The following is a 20693-nucleotide window of genomic DNA, read 5'->3' as shown; positions in this document are numbered from 1 at the left end:
GACTTTCCGTTTGGTGGATAATTTCTAACTATCTGCTGCACTTGTGGGTTAATGATTGCACCAAAATAGTCACGCAATAAAACAGTATCTTGAGAGTCTCCTCTGCGTTTTGATATATGGACGCTTTGCTTCTGTCCCGTGTCTCTGCTGGAGTTTGACTCACACAGACACAAATATGAAACAGCGCCAGGAAAGAAGCTTTACAATTTTTCCAGGATCCAGGAGTTAGTTTTTCTCTTACTCTGACATTGAAGGGGAGGTCGTGTTTCCACATTTACTTGATTTCTCAATATATTTAGGAGACATTTTTGAGTGTGTGCAATGTGCTGCAACCCTCCTGGATTTAAGGGGACTGTTGGGCCTTGGCGGAAGAATGCTCTGAATGCCGTTCTAGTTCAAAGTGGAATTTACGAACCCCTGATTAATGTACTTTAATTAATTACATAATTTTCCTTCAGATTCCGTCCTCTTTAAGTTTGTATTCAACCTAACACCTTATTATCTAAATGAAATACCTGGAACAAATCTTCATGTGACACAAAAACATATTTTTCAAGAAAATAAAAAGCTTGGCAGGTGGATTTGTTATTCCACCATCCTCTTTGGCCTGTGAGTCAAAGAGTTAATTTGGTATCCCGCTTTCAGCTGTTCATTATTCCAATAACACGTACACAGAAAACAAAAAACCTCACATCATGCATATGTAGATGCATGCAGCATTAGCGTCTGGGGGTCAAGGTCACTGTTACTCTGGGGGTTGTGTGCATTTGTGTTTGTGAGTGTGTGCCCTCTGCATATGATCTGCATATAACACAGTGTTCAGCTGGGGCCCTTGTAGTCTGCTGGACCTATATTGTCCCATTAATTAGTCTGAAGTCAGAGTCGGCTCTATATGTCTGTCTCGCAGTGTGAATAAATCCATACAGAGACTGTCTGAGGACCAAGAGGCTGCTCTATAAATAAAGGCAATGACTGTCTGCTTGTTATATGCAGAGCTCCGCAGTGTGAAAGAGATCGCCTCTTGTTTTTCATTAATTAGTCTGAGACTGAAGCAAAACCCTGCATCTCTGTCTGCTCTTCTAAATACTTTAATTGTCGTCTGTTTACGTGGTTTGAAAAAGTGGGGGTGAGGGTTTGTCTTCTATTGTGTTGTATCACATTGCATTTACTGGTTTTAGTGTGGTGTCAACATTAGCGGGGGAAAATGAAGTTTGCCGACTTGTTTGCATGCAGCGCCACATTGTATGTTCACATTTTATTAATTTATTATTTTGTGTAGCGATTCATTTGCTTCTTTAAACATTAGATGGAGATTTCACATTCAAATCATTCATTTTTCTAATCTTCTTAACACAATATCATGTGTTGTAACTTTTGCTCAGCCACAGGACGATGCTCCACTGTGATCCATTCATGCTACATGTATAAAAACATACCTCGTCTTTCAAGAATTTGTTCAAAACCAGAATTTGCTCCTACAATTATCGTCATCTAGGAGATTATGTCTGTGCCTCTGTCCGTTTGTTTGATTGTGATCAATAGCACACAAAAATAACTGAATTGTTTTTCACAAACCTGAAGGACGTGATGGCGTGTCTAGAATTCTATCATTTATCACTTGTTAAAACATCACTAAGATTATTTTCTATTCAGTTTCAGCCAATAGATCCCTTTCACCTACATCTTACACACAGGACCAGTTCTACGTCTCTGACCAGATTTGTCTCACTCAAACGTTTACAACCTAATTTCCATTAAACATTCAGATATTCATGTATGTATGTAAATGCATGGTGCGCTGATGGGGGGGGGGGGGTGTTTTCTGCATATGAAACTCTGCATCTGCGCAGACGGAGGGGGTGAGGTGAGGCGCTTTGAGTCTCTGCGAGGGCAGAGGTCGAGGGTCAGGTCAGGAGGAGGCGGGCTGGGGGGAGGGAGCAAAGCCTCATTGGCGCAAGAATGGAGTCTGGTTTTGGGAGTGTGCGTCTGTGTATCTTTATTATTCAGTAAATGTTACTGACTGATTCAAGTAGTCAAACCTGCTCATGCTGAAAGTACATATTTAATAATTGACATGCTTTCCTGTCATCAGCATGTGAACTGTAGTGACATCTAAAAATTATTATTAAGAGTTATTATCGACAACGTCTGAGATCGGTCTCGGTTATTGTTAAATTTGTCAACTCCTCCATAAGAGGAAGACTGGTAATGAACGACAACGTTGTAATGTTTGAGTGTGTGTGTATTTATTGTTTGAGTTTATTTTTCAGGCACTAAATCTGCCACAGTCGGCCAAGAGGCTAAATGTCATCTGTGGTCCCTGCAGGTGTAATGTTGGCAGCCGAAAACCCAGTAACACGTTACATGTTTAAATCAGTTTTCATGATGGAGACAATGTCCATTAAGTAAAATATAGAAACATATCAGCAGAAGACAAACATGGGCAGAAAGGCTGTTTCTGACAGTTACCCTGACATGTCGCTGACACGGTGATATTCATATGTTGTTCTGTTATCGTACTCCACGGTGTGTCACGGGCTAAGTCTGATGCATCGCTCTGCGAGACGCTGAGACGTGACGTTACTCGGATGGTCGGGTCCTGAGTGCGAGACGGAGTCTAGACAAGGAGACACAAAACACATGCACACACTCTCAACCCCCCACGTGTGACATAGATAGACGTCCATGACCGTGGGCTTGACCCTAACACGCACACACACACACTCAGACATTCACAGACTCGTATGAGGAGGACTGTGTCTGCCTCACTTTACCCTCTGGCCTAAAGGAAACAGCTGGGACCACGCGATTTGCATCCGAAAAACCCACGCGCAGACGACGCTGTGACTCCACCTTTCTGTTTATATTACTCACAATTATCATTATACATTCAACTGTTCAAACACAGGGATAACACACAGGCAATTCTTATTATGAGCACACAGCCCGACGCACACTGAGCTCCACCTCAACAGCAACAATCTCCTCCCTCTCCGACTGTCACACACACATACACACACACACACATGTGTGTAGAGCGGAGAATAAAAATGTGTCTAGACAAAGCAGCAGGTCAGAACATACACCCACACATTGTAGTCGACTTTATATGCAAATTAAAGATGTGACTTTAATTGTTTTTAAAGCATGTGCAAGTTCTGCATCGCAACACTGACATGAAACACATTGGTCCGTGTATTTACGGCAACATGTTTACTGCATTCTTACCCCCCCCCCCCCCCGCAGTCCAAATGACCATGAGAATCACAACATGTGAAGATGATGATGATGATGATGATGAAGGGATGGTGTGACACTCTTAATTTAAAGGCACAGTGTGTAGAATTTAGTGACATCTAGTGGTGAAGTGTCATGTTGCAGCTGAACACCCCTCACCCCCCCCTCTCCTTCCAAACATGAGAAAGAACCTGTGGCAGCTTCAGTTGTCATAAAAACTCAAAAGGTGTTTAGTTTGTTCAGTCTGGACTAATGTAAAAAACATGGCGGCCTCTGTAGAGAGGGTCCCCTCCATGTAAATATAAAGTATTTAAATATAAAGTATTTAAATATAAAGGGCCTTTTCTGAAAACTTCAATTCATATAATTTAGATGAAACGAACTAGTGAAAACACCATGAGGATTATTCTACATTAAATATCTGCCAATAGTTCCTTTCACCTCAATCTTACACACTGGAGCTTTAAAACAAAAATATAATAAAAAATGTTAAAATCATTCAAACATTCGAGGTTTATACTTTGAATACATTTTCTAGTAGTGGCCTTTTGTCATATCAGATTTAAACAGTTTTACCAAATGTGGCTGTGGGCACATGGTCTTTGTCCAGCTGAGACCTTTCAGATGAGACAAGACAAGATAACTCTTTATTAGTCTCACGATAGAAAAGTTATAATAATTATAATCATAGACACAAGGAAATACATGAAATAGAAAATATTAAATACAATGTCAACATTTCAACAAGGTCACAGGAGGCACTCAGTGTTCATTGTGCACAAAATTTAAAAGAGGAATAAAACCTAAGTTAGAAATGAATGCGCTAAAAAATGAGAATTCCAAAGAATAACTTTGGAAAGTAGGAACTTCTTTAAAAAAAGAATTTGTTCTTGTTCTTTGGAACAGGACAGTGCGGACAGAATCCTGTTACAGGAAGTAAAATGCGAGCCAACACGTTTCCTGAAAAAAAAAAAAAAAAAAGCCTCACGTCGTACCTGAGTTGACAGATTCTTGGCAGCATCGGAAACGCAATCGCTGCTCGCATTGTGTCCAACAACCTCCCACACCTCGTTCAGTGAACAGATCCATGCCAGCTGGCACAAACACACACACACACACACACATATATATATATATATATGAGGCCCATATTGTTTTGCGTTTCGTGGGCACTGAGCCAGTTTCCCAGCTTGTTTGCCATCCATCCATCCATTAAGCATTCATGACCCAGCTGCACATCCACTCGTGGTAAACATTTCTGACACTGATGCTGCAGAGTTGACAACTCAAGTCACCGTCAGCTGTAAACTTGAGCACATAGAAAATTAACTTTCACCCCTCACACACATACTGAATGAGAAACAGAAATTCCAAGCCTGTTTTGGGGTTTTAGCCAAAATATGAAAAACAACGACCGGAGAATTTCAGAAATACGTTTTGGACATTTAAGCCCTTGAAAAATCTGAGATGAAAAACTCAGACAGTAAAATATTTTTGCTCCACTTCACTGCCATTTAGTCTGTCTCTCTTTTTTGTGTGAATGTTCCTTGCTTTGCTTCATTTGAATGGCTTTGTTACAGTGATCATGTTTGGGTTTGGGCTCGCATTTGTTTTGTCTAAAGTAGAGGTTATCTCGCTCCCACACGCACACACAAGTGAAGACACAAAAGCCGAGGCAGGCTGATTCATGTGAAGGATAAAGTGAGGAGCTGGGCTGGTTTCAGATGAGTCTTTGAGGACGAAAGGATCTTTTCCGCACCAGGTGTTTCTAATGTTTCTGCTGTTGGCCACTGAGCGGCTCTGATGGTGCAACAGAGGAAGCTTTCACGTGTTTCTATTGTTTGCCGAGAGTTATGAGTATAGAGTGTGCAATGTGCACAACTTTGTGGATAAATAGTAAAAAAAAAGACAGAAAATCTAAATGTATTGGAAACCAGGACTTTTTAGGAGCTTTATTGCTTTTTGGTTTTGTCCCATCTGCTAACATGGAGGAGACAGGGTTTCTGGCCTATACCATAGCCAGCCACCAGGGGACATTCGAGATGCTTGAGCTTCCCTTTTGAGAGCTGTCATGTTGTCCATCTTTATATACAGTCTGTTGTGATCATTTATTTATACAGCTCAATACTGTAAATCACAAATTTGCCTCAAGGGGCTTAACAATCAGACACGCTCCCAAAAAGAGAAGAGCGCGGAACAATTCAGACTGGACGACGCAGTCAAGAGCTTTCGAGCGACTCTCAACATCGACCATAGACAGACGAGGTGGGATTAAAGTTACGTCATGAAGGTGAAAAACGTGACACCGTTAATATGCTGATCAAAAGAGAAGGTGGATCAAACGTTACACCGAGGTCTGTGGCTTTGAGAAATCACACAGCTGCCGACGGTTAATGTTACTTCTTTAAGCCGGTGTCTGTGTCGGATCAGGTCAATGACGAGCATCTACAGTTTTATCTGATGTGACCTGATTTTTATTGTTGTTGTGTGAAACCAAGATGATCAGTCGAAGCCAGGAAGGCCTGATTCTGGAGAAAGTTGAAGTCACACGTAATTATCCCGTCAGACTGAGTTAGAAAGTGAGATAGTGGTGTAGAGGATAGTGCTAATAAATGCAATGCAAAACAATTCACATGACACACACATACATGCACAGACACAGTTTGAACACACATTATACATGTCTATGTAACTCATTAGCATTGTTTGGACAGAGAGCACACACAGACACACACACACACACACACACACACACACACACACACACACACACCTGGCTAGACATAACAATGTCTGAACAGTCTGAATGTCTGTCTGACCCTGTGTGTGTGTGTGTGTGTGTGAGTGTGTGTGTGTGAGAGTGTGTGTGTATATGTATGTGTGTAAGGACGGGCTGAGCTGGTTTTTGCTTGGCAGCCAAACACTGTTTGGACAGGGACAACATGTCTGGCTCACACACACACACACACACACACAGACTTATCCACATCCCTGTTTGATCTTCCACTCACTGCCTCTTGCTTCACCTTATCTTAAGCTCTTTTCACACTGGACAAAAAAAACCACACCAACATCTGGCTTTTGTCGTCGGTGTGAAAGGGAGCGGTCAGCGTTCAGTCCCGGGTCAGATAACTCTGCAGCATAGTCACAGGTATTTACTGACTTCAGCTCCGTCAGGCGGTTATCTAAACATGACGTCCGCGTGGACGTGCACATGCTTTGCTTCTTGTCCAGTGTGATGCAACAACACATGTGGCCTCTGTTGATAATGTTCCCCGACTCTGTCAACTCAGCCACAAATGACATCTGTCTGTGTTCAGGCAGCGCTCAAACATCATTCAGTCGACGTTGAGGTTGAAGACACGGTCACTGGCCTCTGTCTGCCTCTGACTGTTTACTAATCCTGTTTTCTAGTATGTTTGTGACATTGAACATGATGCAACAGAAAAACAACTGAAAGGAGAACTTGTGCTGGCAATGAGAAAGGAGTCTTTTGTTATCTTTTAGAGGTTTTAAAAACCCACATTCGCCCAGTAATGTTGGTGTCAAAAGCATAAACGACACACACACACACCTGCAGCTTCAGCATAACAGGCTTGTCCTTGAATATTTTTTGACTCAGTTTTAGGATTGTCGCTGAAAGGTCTGTAAAAATCATGAAGAAGAGAAAAGGGAAAAGTTCTTCTCTCACTCAGGTTGTTTATTTGTGCAGTGTATCGCCTTTAATACAGGAGAGTGTTTCACAATCATATGATGAGCAAAACACAAGACAAAATGAATAATATGCTGACAGTGAAATACCTTAAAAATCCATTTAAATAAAATAAAATAGAAGAAATCACAAAACAAATAAAAGGGAAAACAAATCAAATTATATAATAAAGTGACTAAGATAATGTCTATGAACCATTTTGTATTGTAATAAAAGTCACAATAGTGAAATAGTGAAAATACTGAAATCAAAAACGAAACAAATGAACAACCGCGGGAATCTGATAAGAAGATGAGAATCTTTAATCTTGATATATATTATATTCACTCCCGACCAATCGTGAGCACAAGAAAGTTACAGCTTGTTCATTAATCGATTAATCAATTGACAGAAATATACATTTGCGACTCTAACTCTAATTCGTGCAGAAATGCTAAACGTTTGACGCTTCAGCTTCTCAAATCAGAGAATATTCAGCTTTTTCTTGAATCGCTGCAGTAAATTCAACATATTTGGGTTTTGTTTAGTGTATTAGACAAAATAAGACACTTGATGATGTAACGACACAATCAAATCTCTCATTTATCTCAGTTTTCTGTTTCATAGGTCAAACGATCCATTCACACATTCAGACAAACCAGCAGATTGAGTGATGATGACACAACCCTTGATTTTGGAGCTATTGCTCAAAGGCACTTCAGCAGCACTTGACTGTGCAGACCATGTAACTCGTGTAAGTTAGCAACCTGCTGCACTGTGAATGTGTGTTCAAAAACACTCAGTACAGACTGTTAATGATTACTGTTATGTCTAGTATCACACTGGCTCAGAGCCATGACACACACACACACACACAGGCACACAGGCACAGACACACACACATGCACGGCGACTGCATGTGACCTGCCCTCTGCGTCTGTGTCTGACTTCCCTCTCTCTTTCACATTCAAATGAACAGTGTGTGTTTGTGCACGAAGGGCTGATTGTGTCTGTCAGTGTGGGTTTGTGTACATAAGGTTCTGTGTGTGTGTGTGTGTGTGTGTGTGTGTACGGGGGTGCGGGGGTGCGGGGGTGCGAGACGACAGGGGTAGTCTAGCTCCTTCCGGCTAGAATTATAATGAGAGACTGCACACACACACACACACACACACACACACACTCACACTCACTCACTCACTCGCAGACCCAGACAAGCAGCTGATAATGAGGTTTGATTTTCATATGTTTCAGACAGAATACTCAGCAGGTCAGCAAGTACATTGTGTGTGTGTGTGTGTGTGTGTGTCGCAGTGATATAAATGATTTCAGCTCTTATTTGATTGACCTCACAAACTTTCACTTGTTAACATTAATCTCTCTCTCTCTCTCTCTCCCTCTCTCCCTCTCTCCCTCTCTCTCTGTCTGTATATATGCGCTTGTGTTTGTGTGTTACGAGTTGTGTCATTTGCGTTTGTCTGTGTTTTGTCTCTGTCTGATGTTTGTGACTTCCACGCAGTCAGACTTGTGTTTAAATCTTTATTTATTTTACTTCTCACGCTGTAACTCAGTCAGATTGCTGTTATAATGACGTCTCGCATTATGTGTTAATGTGTCTAGACGCTCTGATTTCATGTCTTCAGTGCCCTTGCATTATAGATTTTATATTGCTTTGGTATTGACTTTTATTATAGCTTCCTGTTTTTGTGGAGACGTTGATGGCTGTTTAATCACCATCTTCTGAAAAGAAGGGCGATAACATCAGCAGACGTATAGTTACAACATAAAACTCTCACTAATTTGTTATGTTTGATATTCTACTTTTTCTTTCATTTTCTTTCTTTGTTTCCAGAGCTGAAATAGAAACTTACACGTTTCGAAATTTAAGAAATGACACACAAACCTCCAGGTGCCAGACAGAGGATAATGAATCCAAAGTCCACATGCTGATAAAGCACACACCCGCTGACATAAAGGATTTATTTAATTTACCTACTTTCTCTTTTGTAGCATTATATTAATTAGTTAGCGTAGCCAGATACTGCGCTAATGCTCGAAGTTAAAACGAGCTTCATTAAAAAAAACATTGCAAGTTTACAACAAGTAAACATCCCGTGTATATAAATATACTGAAAGTAATGAAATAATTAACTTAGACCTTGTAAACTTATAAATAAATCCTCAAAAGAAATGATCACATCAGCGCTGATCCAGCGTTTATTTTGATATGCAGTGTGAAACCAACAGGACTGTTCCATGACCTGTGGCTTGTTTTTATTTCTCTAACCATGACGGAATGTTCTGTGATTTTAGGAAAGTGTTTTTCTTTAATCCGAACATGAGTCTTTTTTATAAACCCAGTAGTTTTTGTGCATAACATAACAAAACAAACGTCACTGGATTTCAACACGGATCATTTATTTGTTTGGCTTCCTATCGGCAGTAGTGTTCTCTGTAACTCGCAGAACAAGAACACTTCTTAGAAAACAGCATTTCACAAACAATTAGCAATTTAATAATAATCCCAAACTTCCAACAACTACAAATGAACCACGTGTACAAATTCACCTGCCATTAGAAACCTCTCACTGGGGGTCACGGGTCAGATGTCACAGCTCCCTGGTTGTATTGTTGAGAGCTGCTTCGATGCTTTGTGTCTTTTCGTGGTCACAATATTTAGTCGACTCCGTCTGTGACCCTCTCGCTGTTAGCGTTAGCATAGCATGGGAGTTCCCTGGATTAGCACGCTAAATTTAGTCTAATGCTCCACTCTCCTCCCGTCTGCTCAGATCTACTCGCTCTAATCCTCCCTCTTTATACTCATCTACTCTGCTTCCTGTATTACTTCATCATAATCTCTACAAAATATCTTTTACATGTTATTATATTTGATTTCTTCCTTCTCCTATCGATATGCTCAATGTTTGTGTGTGTGCCAATAGTTACAGAAAGATCAAAACCTTGTGTATAATTCTTGAATTTCTGTGGATATTCTTGGTTTGAATTTATTTGCACAAGATTTCATTTTTGACAATTTTTGGAAAAATCTTTGTGATCTGCAAAATATAGAGACAATAAATATAATAATGTAAATAATGATCCGCTGCTGGAAGAAGTCTGTTATGGTGTTCAGGCTTAGCTCGTGTGTCCGTGTAAATCTATACGCACTCAAGTCTTGACATTTTTCAAAAAATTTCCTGAAACTTTCCCGGGCAGCCCTCGAGTAATATGCAGGGTTTTCCCTACGTTCATTTCGCAGCAGTGCCCCCCCCCCCCCCCCAAAAAAAAGAGCCTAGGGAAAACCCTGAACATGTTGAGAAAATGCCAGAGTGAGTCCATCAGAAGAGAATTCAGCAGAAAAATGTCTGAAAAAATTGTGAAACCGGGGGAATACAAATAACTCAGGCTGAAAAAGAGAAGACCTGTAGAAGACGATGACAAAAGAAAAAAAATGGAACCTATACGTCATTCCCAGGCCTGACCCCTCGTCTGAGTGTCCCAGAAATGTTCCTGTCGCTGTGAACACGTCTGACCGGGAAACTTGTCTCCTGCGTTTTTTCCATATGCGACAGACAAACTGTCCGTACCTATTTTTCCAGAGTTAACGTTTGAATCAGCGCAAGTTATTTCAGTTCAGAAGTGAACAATGTGACTTGAACCCTCACTCATGCAACTGTGTGTGTTGGAAATGACGTGTGGGAGTTGAAAGTGACTGATGAGATGAGAATCAGACAGGAGACTGATAACAAGACAAGGAGGCATGATGACTGATCCCCTCAACACACACATACCAACACCTCTCCTCTGCTGGTTTCAACAGTGGGAGTTTTGTCGACCAAAGTTCCCACACTTGTTGGCTGCACCATGACCGTGGCGTCCAAAGTCAATGGAGAGGTGTGTGTGTGTGTGTGTGTGTGTGTGTGTGTGTGTGTGTGTGTGTGTGTGTTTGAGACCCCCCCCCCTCTAAATAGCCTTTCTCATGGAAATTGGCAAGCAAATTGTGTGCACCTATGACCTATAACTCTGTCTCACACTCAGAAACACACACACACACACACACACACACACACACACACACAGCTGTCTGTGCTATTTCTGACTACCCAGACTGTCGAGTCATCCGTGGACTGAGAAGGAGGGGGAGGGAGAAAATTAGCAAGCTTCTCTCTCCCTTCCTGTCCTTTTCTCCTTCCCTTTCTTCTTTTATCGTCATTGATTTCTGTAAATCTTCTCTCCTTCCTTTCCTCCTTATTTACTCACTCCTATCTAGCTTTTTTCTTCCCTTCCTTACTCTGTGATTCTCCTCCTTTTATTTCTACTTCTTTGCATATTTCTAAATCTGCATAAAGTGTCTGTCTCTTCTCCTCTCCTTCCTTCCTCCTCTGCATCCTATATGTCCTCCTTTCTAACTTGTCTCTTCTCCTTTTCGCCACCACCTCCCTCCTCCCCGACATATTCTTTCTTCCCCCCATCTTCCTCTCTCTCTCCTCTACCCTCATGTCATCCTCTCTTCCACCCCTCCCTTGTTTCTCCTGACCACCCCTCCTCCTTCTCGCTGTCTGCTTGCTCTCTCTGAGCCATCTGACTCGACAATGACCGCCTGTGACCTTTAGCTGAATGCAGCAGGACGAGGAGGAGGAGGCAGATAGAGGGAGGGCAGGCAGTGGATGACAAATGAGCTAATTGCTTTAGATTAACCATGGAGTGTCTGCCTGCCAGGCTTACAGCCTCCTGTCTAGACAACAGCACAGAGGGAGGGAGGAGATCAGCAGTCTCTCTCTCTCCCTCTCTCGCTCTCTTATCTTTTAATATATTTTTTTCTTGGTGTTGTGGTTTTTTTATTCCGTGCTGCACTTAAAAAACTTTTGACTCCTGTGCTGACAAATAAAGTTGGACGAGGTCAGGAATCTGCCCACGGGAGCAGCGAGTTTATTACAAGGATACTTCATAATTTAGTGTTGTGTTGAGATAAAGTTGTTGACTCACAAGTGACAGATAATTTTAAAAATCATCGAAACAAACTGACTTTTATCTTCTATTCATAAACTGTAAGTAAAGATGGATGACGCGGCTCCACGTCCTCCCACAATCCAGAAATGAAGCCAAGATATCCCGTAAACTCTGCCCCCTTATGAATTTGCAGCCAGAGTCTGTGCAGCAGTGATGTGTAGTCTACTGGTCGTCGATAAGGATCCACATGTGAAGTATCTGCGTCTTCGTTTCCAGAAGTCTCTGTTTCTGGTCGTCCAGACTAAATCGCAGCTTCTGAGTTTTGAAAATGAAACTGGGTCAGTCTCTGATTTGGGGCATCGAAAACTCTGGAGTCTTGTGCGGCCACCAGAATTAAAGTGATGAGTTTTAAAACTAAACCGCCGTATCAGTGTGGAAGTATTAACCAGAGAGGATTTGAAGCTGGTGCGTTGGATGGTGCGACAGTGACAGACAGGATTGAGTTTGGATCGGCGACTGACTGTTGAACAAGCTGACGACAGAATCTCATGTGAGGAAATGCAGAATGTCTCAGTTCGAAGGAAAACTTCAGCTGCACGCAGGGGAATTTTGAAATCTGCCTGTTTCAACACTAACTGTGCTTAAAGCAGTCAGTTTAGAAAATTAATAAATAAGAGAATAAATTCTTGTTAGCCAGCACATTTTCTCAGTTTCTTTTAAAATGTGAAAGAAAGAAAACACCTGAAGAGATGGAATGGCAGAAGAAGCGAGAAGGAGAGTCGGTGCATTTGGAAAATGTGTTAAATCTTCACCAAAAAAATGTCTCGAATGAAAATGAGAAAAACCGTAGACTGCGACGACATGTCTTTACTTCCTCCCTCAATACAGAAATGATATATACCAGATACACGCCGTCATCTTGTGGCGATGGCGTCATCCGAAGCCAGAGTCTGTGCTGTAGTGATCCTGGCGTTATATCATCAAACAGCTGTTTTAAACCGAAACAAAACACTTGAGCAAACATCTGTATCTTAACATCTGCCAAAAATGACCAAAACCATGTTTTAAAATTTGCCCATGTCCCAACCATTAACATGTGGTTATATGACCTATACTGCAGCCATCCACCAGGGGGCAATCAAGAAGGTTTGGCTTCGCTTCTTTATTTACAGTCGGTGGTTTAAACATGGCTTAAATGAAACTTCTCTTCTGTCGGGCTGAAGTGGAAAACTGGTGTACTGATGTTATGTAACTGTGTCACACCTTCTGACAATGTGCAGAACATCTGGATGGAAACATGACATGAGAAAATAGTTTTCCTGTTAGTCTGCAGGACGGACGGAGGGAGTGAGGTAAGGGAGGAAGTGAAAGAGAGGGAGAAGAAGCAGAGAGAGAGAGAGAAAAAAAGAAAAAGTGTGAAAAATAAGAGACAAGACAGACAAGGGAGGAGGTCTGCTGACTGACCCCGTGACCTCCCTCCGTTTAAGAGCTGACAAGCTGCAGGCTGGAAGACACACACGCAGACACACACACACACACACACACACACACACACACACACACACAGTCAGCTGGTCTGACTGAGCAGTATTTTTTAGCAGCAGCAGGTTTTTCCTCTTTAATTATGATGCATCGAATCATACAAACTGAACAGAAACAGCAAATTACATTTTGTCAACACGGCAACAAATCTGTCTGCATCTGTGATTAATGATGTAATAACAAATGTGATAATAGTGTGTGTTCGTGTGTGTGTGTGTGTGGAACTTAGGAGCTAAATGAAACATAACATTCACCGTGTTCTTTTCATCAGAGCATGATCACCTGAAACTAATAATTTCAGTGTTTGTGTTGCCTTAGAATGAGGCATGAATGATAATATCTGCATGAGGAGCGGATCCTCGTCCTCATGTTGCACCGCCATGTTTAAACAGTGGCCCGGGATCAACAAAGAGCCAACATAAGCCCTGTCTTGTTTTTATGACACCTGAGGGCCAACGTAGATTCTATTCAGGTGGTTGCAATCTGTGATATCACCACTAGATGTCATCAATTCCTACAGTTCTTTAAATGGAAGTGGAAAAAATGGAAAATAGAATATAAATGTTTATTGTTAAAACAGAATCTATTACATAATTAATAATTATCTTCTTAATCGACAGTATATAGTGTCTTTAACCATGTGTTTTTATTATATATTATTAAATGTCTGCTAATACGAGTGACGTACAGTGAAGTGTGACTGACTAATTCTGGTCTCTTTGCAAAAATAAGACGTTCGTTGCATTTGTAACGAAACTGTTTGAAAAGAGAAAACGGAAATAGTTAGAGAAAAAGGAAAGGAAAGAGTGAGAGAGGAAAGAGAGCGAGGCGAACGGAAATGGTGAGGAAGGCAATGAAAGGGGAGAGAGAGAGAGAGAGAGAGAGAGAGAGAGAGACGAAAAGGAAAGGAGAGGAGAGAGTTGTGGGAGTGATTTGGCAGAAAGATGCAGTTCAGCACCAGCTGACAGAGCACAGAGACAGACAAGCTGTCAGCAGGCCGAGTGCCCAGACACAGACACACACAGACACACACAGACAGACACACACACACACACACACACACACGGCTGGCACTCAGTGTGTCTGTTCCCTTTTGCCTTTTACAGTGACAACACTTCTCTTTAATAAGCAGAGGAATGTGTCTGTTTATTTTTCATTATTATTTCTCTGTGTGTGTGTTTGTGTGTGTGTTTATGTTTCTTCATGTGTGTGTGTTTGTGTTCATTTCTGTTTCCATCCTCCATTTGCCCTCTCCGCCCTTTTCCCCCCGTCTGTCCTTCCTTCCCTTCCTCCTTCCCTTCACCCTCTCTTCTGTTTTCCCACAGTATTTACGACTGTATTCCTTCCTTCCTTTCTTTCTTTAGTATCTAATCTATGTAAATTGCTGTGTGTGTTTAAATAAAAACAGAAGTGGAAAAGTGGAAGTGGCGACCATGTGACTGTCTGAACTCACCTCAGCTAACCTTTTTATACCTACATGAACTTCAGCTGGCGACTCGACAACTTCGCAGCAGTTCACACATTATCCCTCATGAAATACAGCTTCAAACTGTAAAATAATATAAACAGAAATTAATAAATATCCTAAGTCAGTCCTCATGACTACTCATGAAAACTGTTTCAGACTGCTGGCTGTAATTCAGTGCAATATATGGGAGGGGCTGTATGTAATGACACAGATTACAGGAGCGGTCCTCCCAGACCCCTGGTGAAATGTTTGAGTGAAGTTTTTTAACACGTGAAGGACGTGAAACTGGGAGAATACAAATATCTGAGGATAAAAAGAGAAGCCATACACGTAGAGGAAGCAGAAAAAGACAAGATTTGCTTTTGGCCATAAGAACCGACGTCTGTGTGGAGCAGTGATGTTTCCACAGCAGGATTTATACGTCATGTCCTCTTCTGGTAAAGATTCGCACGTCATCACAGCTCCTATTTGGATTTTCGTACTTTTGCCGTACGTCTTGTTGCCATGGCAATTCAATGAATCGTGTTCACTGCTTCTTGAGCAGATCGATTGATCCCCGGATCAGTTTTTTATTTATTTATTCCTGAAGTTGTCACGTGTCCCAATGAGAACTTCAAGCTTTAACACCCCCCCCCCCCCCCCCATCTCTCATCATTATTCTGTCCATCCCTCTGACCCATCTGTCTCTCCCAGACGCTCCCACCACTCCCCCGACTTTTTCTCTCACTCCTCTCTCTGTGTCTCTTTCTCCCCCTCCCCTCCTCCTACACATCGACCCCTTTTGTTCACAGCTATTGGGGGGGGGGGTCGTCCGAGAGGAGGGGTCTGGTCAGCTGTTTCCTCAATGTGTGTGTGTGTGTGTGTCTGTCTGGACAGTGTGGGAATGTGTGTGAGAAAAAGTTGCAGACAAAGCTTGGTGGAAGCTCAGAGTGTGTGTGTCGGCCGGCGAGGACACACGCACACCCACACACCAGAGCATCCGCGGGACATGTAGTGTGGAGTTCCTCTGCAGGCGGGCAGTTTTTGTTTTTAGTTTTTTCTTTTAGTTTTGTTGATTTAGTTTGAATTGACCTCGTATAGACTCCAGCCTGTGGAAATACCTTCATGATATAAAAACTGGAATATAAACTTCTGCAGTCGAAGAGAAAGCAAAGATCTCACAGAGCGACAGGAGTATGCAGCCTCCACCAGGGAGTCACAACCATGACAACTGTGTTCAGACACAACTGTGTGGTGAGTTTCTCAACTGTGCTCACAGAGGAGAGGATGCAGCGATGGTTTAGTAGCACACCGGGATTTTATTCTGTCTGTTGAGTTGTTTGTGTCTGGAGGTTGTCGACTTGTTGCAGGCAGCAGAAGTTTGGAGAGCGACGCTGCTCAGCCTGTTTTTGATTGTTTTTTATGAATGCATCCTCCATTAAGTAAAGAAATGAGTAAACACTGAACGCGAACGTCTTTCAGATTCTCAAATGTGTTGATTTGCTGCTTTTCTCTTCAGTTAAATCTAACAAACATTCAAAACACATCAGCTTGGACAGCTTTTGATTTGTTTGGTTTTTAAAATCCTTTTAACTTGTCATGTTTGTGCGTTTCGTTGACATAATTAAAAATGTGATGGATGCTCATATATTTCTAAAGTAAATATATAAATGCCAGTTGTATTTCTACAAGGTTTTTACGAAAGGTTAGCTTTGGTAAGTGTTTAAAACATAGTTTTTTATATTTAATATCTCTATTTATTCTGTAGACTCTTCTGTTCTTGGTGGGAGCAACTGAAACGAAAACCCAATTTCAATTTGATTCAATTTCTAATTCTGATTCAATTATGAGCCAATATTAGCTTCTACAGAATTCCCCATATCAGCAAAGTGGTTTCTGACTTTGCAGACAATGTAATAAGAGGTTATATATGTCAGTGTTGAGATATAGGATCGTCGCCCAGCTGCAAGTATAACGTCAAGATGTTTGGGCCTCTGATTATGTTTTAAAGGTCAAGGTGGCGTTTGCTGGAAAATATATATTTAAAATCAGAGATCAGCATCATCAGCTTTATTGTGAAACCAGATTTGGGCCATCATTCAGATTTAGCCTCTGTGAGCTCTGTGGACTTTTGTCGTTGTGTTGATCATATTAGAAGTGCGTTTGTTTTCCTTGTGTGGTTATAGAGTGTGAATTCAGCCACAGCAGCCTTGTTCCTACAGGTCGAGGCTTGATGCAGAATATTTCAGGTTTATGTTGTGTGTTGGTTAGCTTGGAGAAGTGGTGTGAAACAAGTCTGTAGTGTGTGTGTGTGTGTGTGAGTGTGTGTGTTTGTTGTCTGCAGGCCACTCTGTCCTCCTGTGTCTGACTTGGCCCTGACCTCTGTCTGCTCCCCGTGAAAAAAGAGTGTGTGAAAAATGTTCTCTGTGTGTGTGTGTGCAGGGGGGGGGGTCAAGCGGACTGTCTCTAAACAAAGCTTCCCCTGTCTGTCTGGTCTGGCTGTGTGTGTGTGTGTGTCTGTGTCTGTCTGTGTCTGTGTGTGTGTCTGTGTGTGTCTGTGTGTGTCTGTGTGTGTCTGTGTCACACTGACCTTTACATAAGGAATAGATCTGTCTGGTCTCTGTCTGAAAACCTTTTTCTCTGTTTCACACAGAAACATAGAAACCTCAGTGTTGTTCTTAAACTTTACTGAATCAGGTGTTATTTTATAAAATTATTTTTTATATTCTATTTTTATTTTTTTATTTACTTACCACTGGAACCCACATCAACATAATTCTATTATAACCTGAAACCATACTTTGATCAGTTTTATTTTAATAGTTATCAACAGATCTATAAATCATTATCTGTCATACTTGTATAAATACACATTTCTTCGTTTGGGGAGTTCATTCACCACTTTATTAATTAATTAATTATTTCATAAATATGATACTTTGGGGGCGTTAAGCCTTTAATGATGGGACAGAGGTGAAGCGTGAAATGTGGAGAGTAAAGACAAGTAGCTCAGGGTGATGCCGCGACTGAACCTGTGGCTCAAGCTTCTGCACAAAAACAAAATTTAACTTTTTAAAATGAACTGCATTAAGAAACGTATAAAACTTTCTGTAACACAACGAGTAAACTGACCCTGAGCTTTGTTTCCTGTGTTCTTGCAGCCCAGCTGGAGTTCGTCCAGATCCTGGTGATCGTGGTGGTAATGATGGTGATGGTGGTGGTCATCACCTGTCTGTTGAACCACTACCGCCTATCAGCACGCTCGCTCCTCTCCAGACACGCCCCTACACGCAGGAGACACCTGCCGCTGGCCAACGTGAGTCCAACACCACATTTACACCAGAAGCCGGCATCTAGATTTAATACATCCACACTGCCGTAACATATCTGACCAGAACTTGGTCTGATATCTGGCCTGTAGCTCAGCAGTCATTATCTACATGTGCTTTTTTTATCTACGCTGTAATTTTGCTGTGCAATATCAAATGGAAATACTTACTGTCAGTTTACACTCTACTTGGACTTTGGATTCCATTCTTTTAAATTTAACTTAACATGGCTACGATCAGAAGTCTGTTCTTCTCTGTGGAAACAAGGTTTCTGGTTTTCATGACATTTAAAAAATCGATTTATTGCAGCAAGTCGACTGTGACCAGGTTTCATTAAGAACTTCTCTTAAAATTAAATAATGAAATTAAACAGTTTTTTCTGAAAATAAATGATTTAAATCGTTGTATAGAAATAGAATGAACAGTTTAAACATTAAATATAAATATCAGCATTCATCATGTCAAACACTCTAAATGAAATATGAATGACATTGTGTTTAGTTCACAGTTAATAACAGTCATTATTTAACAGACTTGGTTCCGTCTGAGTTAAAAAGCTGTTGTCTCAGTCGTTAACGAACAACGTGGTTCAGCAACGACGGTTGTTTGCGAAAGAGCTTTGAAGAAGCCGGGTCTCAGGATCACTGAGTGACAGTATGTGATCATAGAGATCTTAGAGTTTGCTGCAGGCTAATGCTAACACACTGACTCAACTCCTCAGACGGCGCTTGTGACGACTATCTAAGGCTAACACAAACGGTCGTGTGTCAGTGACTTCAGAGGATGTTACACTGACGTACATTAACCCGTACTCTGATCTCCGTAGACAGTTTCAACTTGAAAATATATAGAGCCATTCGGTGAGGGACAACATTTTGGGGCCGAAAGCTTCTGGTTTCTGTTTCTAGTTTGACCGTTAAGTTTGAGGTGGTAAACATTCCGCTGTTGGCTTTTTAAATTATCATTTATTCCCAGATAGCTGTTAATAGAGATGAGATAAAATGTCGTCTGGACCTAAAACACCGAAAAATATCAATGTTTACGTTTTGTGCGGAGAAACATTTGACTCCGATCTGATCTCTTCACCTGAAGCCCCAAAATATGTTGCCTCCAGAGGCCGATTCATCATCAGGAGACAGCTGATGAGATCCGAGATGCTTACCCTAACCTTAAAACCCGTGTTGACTTAAAAGTTATTGGTTTACCATACGGGAACTTCTTGTCCCCGTAAGGAGTTCAAGTCCCCGCAGTGTGTAAACAGACTCAGGTCCCCACATAAAACCCAGACCACACACACACTGACGCGCACCTGAGGCTTCTTCAAACAAATGACTTCACTTGTGCTTCTTGAATTTCCTGCTACTGAATCACTATGTGTGTGTTTTGTGTGCGGCTCCGGTCTACAAATTAGATATGAGTAAAGTGTGAGGCATAAATGTGCACAAGAACATGCACACACTCACACAAAGGAGCTCCTGATAAGCTCAGAGGACTCAAAGTGTCCTAGTTCATTTGGATTAGCAGACAGAACCACTGACACACATGCAGTCAGACGCGCATGCAGACAGACGGGCAGGAAACGAGAAGCAATAAAAAAAAAAAACAACCTGCACAAACGCTGGAAAAGTTTCTCCTGTCGCCTCTTCACCACATCGACACACAACTGATTTCAATGTCCTCAACAGTGTGTGTAAGTTTCATTGAGATAAAAACATTTAAATAACAATGGGAACTCATAAAGGTGGCAATGAGTGTTTGTTGTGCATCAGTGGAGCTCCCTAGTGGACAAAAAGCACAATAGAGTTGTGTGCAGAAGTTTTAAGTGAAAGGACTCAACACATCAACCGAGAGAGATTCTCACTGTCAAGCTTTGTCTGTGTTTTTTTTTTTTTTTAGGAGGGCAGTCTGTGGTCGTCTGAGGGCGCCGGGACAAACAGTGGTCTGAATGACGTGAGTTCAGCTTTAACCTGCTGTCAATACAAAACGTAAAGCAGGTTTATAACAACTTTCAAATGTTCTGCGTTATGACTCTGCTGTAATTTGATGTCATTTGTTTCATGGCACCAGGTGTACAACCCTCGACCTCCGGACCGAGGCGTCCACTCGTCCTACCTTCAGCGGGAGCCGCTGCACGGCCAGTCGCAGCCTACCCTCCAGTCGCAGCGCTTCCAGCACACGTACGCTCCGAGTCGCTTCCAGCCGACGTACCCCTACCTTCCCCAGAGCCTCATCGACCTCCCCCCCACCATCTCCCTCTCAGATGGAGAAGAGCCGCCACCCTACCAGGGCCCCTGCACCCTGCAGCTCCGAGATCCGGAGCAACAGATGGAGCTGAACCGCGAGTCGGTCCGAGCGCCGCCCAACCGAACAGTGTTCGACTCCCACCCCCTCGACCCATCCAATTCCTGTCTGCAGGCCAGGTAGCTACGCAGTGTCATGTGTTCACGGGTTCATTTTGACTACAACTCCTCAATCTACCTGTTTGTACTGCGTCCTCTGC

The 20693-nt window shown here is 42.0% G+C and overlaps 1 protein-coding gene across 2 annotated transcripts in view; it reads left to right on the top strand.

Annotated features, from left to right (window-relative positions):
• The window catches only part of pmepa1 (prostate transmembrane protein, androgen induced 1), a 36879-nt gene that overhangs the window by 8727 nt on the left and 7459 nt on the right, over nucleotides 1-20693 (top strand). The window contains exons 1-4 of one of the 2 annotated variants that reach the window (XM_069516076.1): nucleotides 15937-16118; nucleotides 18026-18180; nucleotides 20090-20143; nucleotides 20261-20613. In XM_069516076.1, the coding sequence (XP_069372177.1) occupies nucleotides 16061-16118; nucleotides 18026-18180; nucleotides 20090-20143; nucleotides 20261-20613 (620 nt within the window). In that variant the 5' untranslated portion in view covers nucleotides 15937-16060. Of the gene's footprint in view, nucleotides 1-15936; nucleotides 16119-18025; nucleotides 18181-20089; nucleotides 20144-20260; nucleotides 20614-20693 lie in introns of those variants that run through there. The other variant, XM_020105212.2, reaches the window with a different exon arrangement.

Source organism: Paralichthys olivaceus, chromosome 2, assembly GCF_024713975.1.
Source record: "Paralichthys olivaceus isolate ysfri-2021 chromosome 2, ASM2471397v2, whole genome shotgun sequence".
NCBI lineage: Eukaryota > Metazoa > Chordata > Actinopteri > Pleuronectiformes > Paralichthyidae > Paralichthys > Paralichthys olivaceus.
Note: the sequence above shows the minus strand (reverse complement) of the source record. Positions and strands in the feature narration are given on the sequence as shown.